Source organism: Cherax quadricarinatus, chromosome 91 (assembly GCF_038502225.1).
Source record: "Cherax quadricarinatus isolate ZL_2023a chromosome 91, ASM3850222v1, whole genome shotgun sequence".
NCBI classification, from domain to species: Eukaryota; Metazoa; Arthropoda; class Malacostraca; order Decapoda; family Parastacidae; genus Cherax; species Cherax quadricarinatus.
The window spans coordinates 4755658-4763868 of record NC_091382.1 but is presented as its reverse complement, the minus strand read 5'-3'; the positions used below and the strand labels follow the sequence as shown (position 1 = coordinate 4763868).

The window sequence follows — 8211 nt, the reverse complement described above, 5'->3', positions numbered from 1 at the left end:
GAAGACCGACAGGGCTAATTCCTCAGACCAAGAGCCTCTTCACCATGCCAAGGAGCCCCCCTTGAAGAGGTAAAGAAAGAAGAAAAATGGAAAACAGATCCATTAAATGAAAAGAAATTGCATACCCATATCTGCTGCATTGCAGCAGGTAGTGCTGCTGGAAACCATCTCTTATCCTACCTGGCACACCACCAGGATGACACCACAGGAGACTGAAGAAGACTTTGCAAAACAGCCATTTTAGATTAGCACATAATGTGCAATCATCTTTCAGCTAATAATGGAAGTGGGAAACTGTAAAGAATGCTACAGGTCATTTTCTTGGTTGCTACTTTCTGGATCTGCAGCAACCTCTAGTAGCACCATCATCAAAGGTTGCATTATCAGTGAAATTATGTTAGAACAGGGCTGATAGTAACTCCTTTTTTTCTTGTCTAGGAGCTGGATTTCACAAGAAACTATTAAAGAAGGCAAGAGGCAGGGAAGGATTAGGGGCATTTAGATTTAATCCAAGGAAGGAGCAATTCAGTTTCTTGGGACAGAGCCCATTTGTCTTGGGTGGTGGTGGAGACTTAGATCAGGAAAGTAGCAGCAAGAGGTTAAAGGGAGAAAACTTAAGAAAAAATGAATGAACACCATCTTAAGGATACTGAATTTAAAAATTTAATTCAATGTATATTTATTCAGAGTTTGCAGAATCAGGCAGAAATTTCAGCCTAGCAACAGAACAAACAAAATCCACTAAGTGTAACAGAAAAAATTACATTCTTTTTTTTAATTTTTGTCATACGTCAAGAACAATTTGTTGAACCATTTAATGAGCAAAGTTAATCTTGATGAAATGGATTAAACACTTTATTACTGGAGACAGTAATGTTATGCCATAATAAAAATGATTCTCCCTATAAATGAACCTGAAAACAAATGCCTTGTGCAAGGATCTCTTCTACCAGTGTGCAAAATATTCTACCGAGATACAACTGTGTTAAAGAGTGAAAGCTTCTAACAATTGCTAATTTTATGTGCTATGAATATATATCAGTATGTAATATTTTGATAAATACTATTCTCATAAAACATTAATGCTTCACAGTATGAGAAATAATTATAAATGATTGAAATAACTAAGATTTACAAATTTGCAAATAACATTTTAATGTTCGAGTTAAGATTTTAAAAATGGAAATCAACACCTCAATTTTTGTAATATATTTCAAGATGCAAAAATCTAAGTATAAAGCTCTTTTAGTAACCATCTCAGATTTCTAATTTGAACAGAGCAGTAATAAGGAATTAGGGAAAACCAGTCCTATTTCACTCAGGTTTGGCAGAAATTTGAACCAGGATAACTTACACTAGAGGAGATACTATTTGCAAAATATACTACTGGACTAATACATGTTAGACTTTTACCACACTCACATTAGAAGGAAAAAAAAGGAATCTGATTAACTAGACTCGTCATAAAGTTCATTGTCACTACCATATAATATCACCTAAATAATGTCCTAATAGTCTTTTCAATGTTAGAGAGGTTAAATTCATTACACATTTTTACTACAGATATAAGAACAGGAATGAACATTCTAGGTGTAAACTGACAGAATTCAACTGTACATATATGCTGTACAATGTCTATAGAGTACCCATCAGTTTCTCTGCCTTTTATTATGGGATGTCCTGTCATGGTAAAGAACTGGGTCTTGAGTCAGAGTGCATTACAACGACAATCATAAAAAATATATTTTTTACCTTATGGTACTATAACTGTGGGAGATAATTTATAGCCTATTTGTCCTTTAACTTAATATGTACTGTATTATTTCAACTGAACAGTTACAAGCTCTTGTCAAAATCAAGAAGGAACAGAATGCATTTTTCTTTCAAATTAGGATCATCAGTCATGTTTTGCTATTTCTCATTTAGGATCCACCAGTATTTCCAAATATTCTTCCTTACAGACTACCTTTCATAATCAAGTATATATAAGTCACCAATATAAAATAACTAAAACTTGATTTTCCAAGTAAAAATTACCTGAATAGAATTTTCCTTGGAAACAGCACTAATTATGATTTACAGTATGTTATCGGTTAAAGCAATTTTGCATTAATTCAAATCACTTCAATTCATCTGAGCCATATGCATTTACTACAAACCCCTTGAACTCATCGTGAACAGTTCAAATTAACGTTTTTAACAATTCATTGTTTATATTCTATTATCCTGCTTTGCCATATATTACTTAAGGTATGCTCATCAGAACACAAATAACCTACACTTAAGATAATGTTTCAGTCCATCCTGGACCATTTTTCTATACAAATGCACTTTGTTCATACTTGTCAAAGGTATTTCCATTTCCTGCTGCCTCCTGCCTTCAACAGATTTTCAGTCCTTATACACAGCATTCCTATCATGAATCATAGTCCCTATTTTATTACTAGACACCAGCCTTTCATACAATATCAAATGCTCTAATATTTAAAATGCTCATGCCTTGACCTGACCTTTGCCTTCTCATTTCTCTTGACCTGTCTAATGTACTTCATGTATCCTGTCTTCAGACTGTCTTGCTTGTTTGCCACTTTCCTAGCATGGACCCTTACATCTACTGCAGTACTCCTCTTTGTACCTATTAAACCCTTTGGAACTGGAGAAACAGAGAACTCCACTCTCAAATGCAATTTGTTGTAACTCCCATTACTATTATTTCTTCTACTGTTTTTACTACCGCTACCTTCTTCCCCTCTCTCAATCCATTTTATTTTCTCAGCATTTTCTTCTGTTAATACTTAATAATGGTCCAGGAGTGACCAAAATTGTCATTTTTTAGTTCCCTCAAGTACAGATTATTTATGAAATATTCCAGCCACAGTACTTTGACTTGTTCTTGGTGCTCATTAAAGCAAGTAGGATGATAATACTTAAAATTGCATTTATCACTGTAAAATGGTTTTTTAGGACATTAATAAAGGTGTTATTAATTGGCCATAACAGAAAATTCTTTAAAATAGTTATAGTTTTAACATATATAACTTTATAAACTCTTTTGCATTTTAAACTAGGTTTCCTCTGTGCAAAGGTAAAGGATCTTCACACTACACCTGGAATTATCACGGCAAACTCAAAAGTAGTTCTGTCAAGAACTCATCTGGATTTTCAATCTCGTGAAGCAGACCTATGGAAAAAAAATTAAAATTTATTACTTTACTATCTAAGCTAAACATCAAGAATATGACAAGTAAAAATTATGTTGAAAAAATGCTGAATGCAATATAATCATTGATTATAAAGAAATCAAATTTATAGTAGTTAACATACGTTTTGCACAAGATAACTAATTTTCACTTCCACTCTCATGGTAAAGATAACAATTAAGCTTAAAATTAACTACTTTCATTCTACACTAATTTTAGTTTTCAAATTCTCTAATAAATTCATTAAATTCTTACTTTTAATCGCAAGGGACAATCACAGTGCTATCCTTACCTCGTATTATTAATTACATTTAGGGGGAAGTGCTACACCCCCCTTGGGGGTCATACAATGAATGCAAAGAATGGGAGGCAAATACAGTCAATCCAAGGAATTTAAGGATAAGACCAATTCCTTGGGATCAAGAACCCCTCAACAGTATCAAGGAACATCATCTTATAGCCATGTCCTGCAGGGTGTAGTACTTAGTCTTCATTATAATAATATAGCCATGTATATTGTAGAATTAACTCTGAATACAGACTACTACTACTTACCTCTTCTCAGTAATTAGTAACCAAAAACAAATAGAAATTATAACTTAAGGATGCTTGAATATGCCGGTGTGTAGTACAAACAGGCACAAAATGATTGTACGTATTATGAAAAAGGTAACTAATGACTTGGCAACAAGTGAAAAGTTATAAAGGACCAGAGAGTTTGACAAAGGAGCCTTTCAAGAAGTTTGTCTTGAGTACCTGAATGAACTGAAGAAAGTGTAGAGATACTGTTAAACAAACCAACGTGGAAAAACAGAATACACGTGTTTTGAGAATGGTATGGACGAGAATGAAAGGAGAATCCAAAAAGTGGATTATAGTTAATGAACCTTTGTGCGATACTACTGTAGAGAAGATTCTAGAGTGTGTTAACTAAATGTTTGAGAGAATTTCGAGCCAAGAAAAATTATCATTATTATTATTACATTCATGGGGGGGAGTGCTAAACCTGTAGGGGTCATACAGTACTTGGGAGAATGGAAAACATTCAGACAATTCAAGGAATTGGAGCACAGGTCTGAACCTTGAGGGAAGGTGCCTTTAAAACAGTGAACATATGGTAGTTTGTAAAACAAAACAAGGAAATACTTAGCATAAAACTGGGAATGATGTGCAAAAGAAATTCACTGGGAATACTGCAACCCCTCCCGTTTAGTCTTCATATGCATCACACAACACTATCAAATTTGATGGAATATGATTGTAATGACTGCAACGCAATTTTGTCCCTGGCAATTACCAGGCTTCAATTCATCAAATTTCAACAGGTCATAATAATGTAAAGATTCAACATTATCTGGATTTCTTTTCATAGTTACATTCAGTTTTTGAGGCTGTACAATTCTGAAAGAATTTTTTTTAAACTGCCCACAGTTTGGGAATATATAATTTGAGGCAAACAGAAGTATAAGTAGAGGAAGGATTTGAGAGAGTGCATGATCATTAATCTAGAGTGGAAGTTGGGATATGATGATGGAAAGTGCAGATGACAAAATATTTGAAGCAATTTAAGGAAACAAATTAGCTGGATTAGAGTTTTAAGAACATAAGAGTAGTAGTAAGGGAGAAAAAGTTAGCATATGAGAAGTTTTTACAAAGTAGAAGTGATGCAAGGAGGGAAGAGTATATGGAGAAAAAGAGAGAAGTTAAGAGAGTGGTGAAGCAATGTAAAAAGAGAGCAAATGAGAGAGTGGGTGAGATGTTATCAACAAATTTTGTTGAAAATAAGAAAAAGTTTTGGAGTGAGATTAACAAGTTAAGAAAGCCTAGAGAACAAATGGATTTGTCAGTTAAAAATAGGAGAGGAGAGTTATTAAATGGAGAGTTAGAGGTATTGGGAAGATGGAAGGAATATTTTGAGGAATTGTTAAATGTTGATGAAGATAGGGAAGCTGTGATTTCGTGTATAGGGCAAGGAGGAATAACATCTTGTAGGAGTGAGGAAGAGCCAGTTGTGAGTGTGGGGGAAGTTCGTGAGGCAGTAGGTAAAATGAAAGGGGGTAAGGCAGCCGGGATTGATGGGATAAAGATAGAAATGTTAAAAGCAGGTGGGGATATAGTTTTGGAGTGGTTGGTGCAATTATTTAATAAATGTATGGAAGAGGGTAAGGTACCTAGGGATTGGCAGAGAGCATGCATAGTTCCTTTGTATAAAGGCAAAGGGGATAAAAGAGAGTGCAAAAATTATAGGGGGATAAGTCTGTTGAGTGTACCTGGTAAAGTGTATGGTAGAGTTATAATTGAAAGAATTAAGAGTAAGACGGAGAATAGGATAGCAGATGAACAAGGAGGCTTTAGGAAAGGTAGGGGGTGTGTGGACCAGGTGTTTACAGTGAAACATATAAGTGAACAGTATTTAGATAAGGCTAAAGAGGTCTTTGTGGCATTTATGGATTTGGAAAAGGCGTATGACAGGGTGGATAGGGGGGCAATGTGGCAGATGTTGCAAGTGTATGGTGTAGGAGGTAGGTTACTGAAAGCAGTGAAGAGTTTTTACGAGGATAGTGAGGCTCAAGTTAGAGTATGTAGGAAAGAGGGAAATTTTTTCCCAGTAAAAGTAGGCCTTAGACAAGGATGTGTGATGTCACCGTGGTTGTTTAATATATTTATAGATGGGGTTGTAAGAGAAGTAAATGCGAGGGTCTTGGCAAGATGCGTGGAGTTAAAAGATAAAGAATCACACACAAAGTGGGAGTTGTCACAGCTGCTCTTTGCTGATGACACTGTGCTCTTGGGAGATTCTGAAGAGAAGTTGCAGAGATTGGTGGATGAATTTGGTAGGGTGTGCAAAAGAAGAAAATTAAAGGTGAATACAGGAAAGAGTAAGGTTATGAGGATAACAAAAAGATTAGGTGATGAAAGATTGAATATCAGATTGGAGGGAGAGAGTATGGAGGAGGTGAACGTATTCAGATATTTGGGAGTGGACGTGTCAGCGGATGGGTCTATGAAAGATGAGGTGAATCATAGAATTGATGAGGGAAAAAGAGTGAGTGGTGCACTTAGGAGTCTGTGGAGACAAAGAACTTTGTCCTTGGAGGCAAAGAGGGGAATGTATGAGAGTATAGTTTTACCAACGCTCTTATATGGGTGTGAAGCGTGGGTGATGAATGTTGCAGCGAGGAGAAGGCTGGAGGCAGTGGAGATGTCATGTCTGAGGGCAATGTGTGGTGTGAATATAATGCAGAGAATTCGTAGTTTGGAAGTTAGGAGGAGGTGCGGGATTACCAAAACTGTTGTCCAGAGGGCTGAGGAAGGGTTGTTGAGGTGGTTCGGACATGTAGAGAGAATGGAGCGAAACAGAATGACTTCAAGAGTGTATCAGTCTGTAGTGGAAGGAAGGCGGGGTAGGGGTCGGCCTAGGAAGGGTTGGAGGGAGGGGGTAAAGGAGGTTTTGTGTGCGAGGGGCTTGGACTTCCAGCAGGCATGCGTGAGCGTGTTTGATAGGAGTGAATGGAGACAAATGGTTTTTAATACTTGACGTGCTGTTGGAGTGTGAACAAAGTAACATTTATGAAGGGATTCAGGGAAACCGGCAGGCCGGACTTGAGTCCTGGAGATGGGAAGTACAGTGCCTGCACTCTGAAGGAGGGGTGTTAATGTTGCAGTTTAAAAACTGTAGTGTAAAGCACCCTTCTGGCAAGACAGTGATGGAGTGAATGATGGTGAAAGTTTTTCTTTTTCGGGCCACCCTGCCTTGGTGGGAATCGGCCGGTGTGATAATAAAAAAAAAAATAAAAAAAAAAAGAACATAAGAAAGGAGGAACACTGCAGCAGGCCTGTTGGCCCATACTAGGCAGGTCCTTTACAATTCATCCCACTAACAAACATTTGACCAACCCAATTTTCAATGCTACCCAAGAAATAAGCTCTCATGTGCAAGTCCCACTCAAATCCAACCCCTCCCACTAATGTACTTATCCAACCTAAATTTGAAACTACCCAAAGTCCTAGCCTCAATAACCCAACTAGGTAGACTGTTCCACTCATCAACTACCCTATTTCCAAACCAATACTTTCCTATGTCCTTTCTAAATCTAAACTTATCTAATTTAAATCCATTACTGCGGGTTCTCTCTTGGAGAGATATCCTCAAGACCTTGTTAATATCCCCTTTATTAATACCTATCTTCCACTTATACACTTCAATCAGGTCTCCCCTCATTCTTCGTCTAACAAGTGAATGTAACTTAAGAGTCTTCAATCTTTCTTCATAAGGAAGATTTCTAATGCTATGTATTAATTTAGTCATCCTACGCTGAATGTTTTCTAACGAATTTATGTCCATTTTGTAATACAGAGACCAGAACTGAGCTGCATAATCTAGGTGAGGCCTTACTAATGATGTATAAAGCTGCAGTATAACCTCTGGACTTCTGTTGCTTACACTTCTTGATATAAATCCCAGTAATCTATTTGCCTTATTACGTACGCTTAGGCATTGCTGTGTTGGTTTAAGGTTGCTGCTCACCATAACCCCCAAGTCCTTTTCGCAATCTGTATGGCTAAGTTCTACATTATTTAACTTATAAGTGCTAGGGTTATGGACACTCCCGAGCTTCAGAAGGTGGTGGAAAGTATAATACATTTACACTGGAATCAGGTGATGCTACCTTATAAATATGCAAGTAACTGTAACGGCAGCTCAGTTAAGCGCACAAGAAAACATGGGAAATCTATAGATAAAATACTCAAAATGACCTCAAGCAAAAATAATGCCAACAAGCTGTAAGCTCATGCTACAAAAGAGTGGAAATTAATTATCACATTTAAACCCTCAGCCAATATGTTGCATTACTAGCCATGAAGAAGATTGTATCCAGGTCACATTTCATGAGGTACACAAGATGATTTACTTACTGACATCACAAAACTCCATGAAAGAGGAAATGGGAAGAAGTTCCTCCTGGTATGTTGCAAGTAGTTTAGAGGCAGCCTCGACCAGCACTTGGTC

The 8211-nt window shown here is 36.8% G+C and overlaps 1 protein-coding gene across 10 annotated transcripts in view; it reads right to left on the bottom strand.

Annotated features, from left to right (window-relative positions):
- Positions 1–662: 662 nt before the first annotated feature.
- poe (E3 ubiquitin-protein ligase-like protein poe) overlaps positions 663–8211 on the bottom strand; it is a 166094-nt gene continuing 158545 nt past the window's right edge. For all 10 annotated transcript variants that reach the window (XM_053800041.2, XM_053800042.2, XM_053800043.2 and 7 more), the window contains exons 86-87: positions 8118–8211; positions 663–3181 (exon numbers count right to left, since the gene is read on the bottom strand). The exon at positions 8118–8211 is cut by the window's right edge and continues 57 nt beyond it. In XM_053800041.2, the coding sequence (XP_053656016.2) occupies positions 3117–3181; positions 8118–8211 (159 nt within the window). In that variant the 3' untranslated portion in view covers positions 663–3116. The remainder of the gene's footprint in view (positions 3182–8117) is intronic.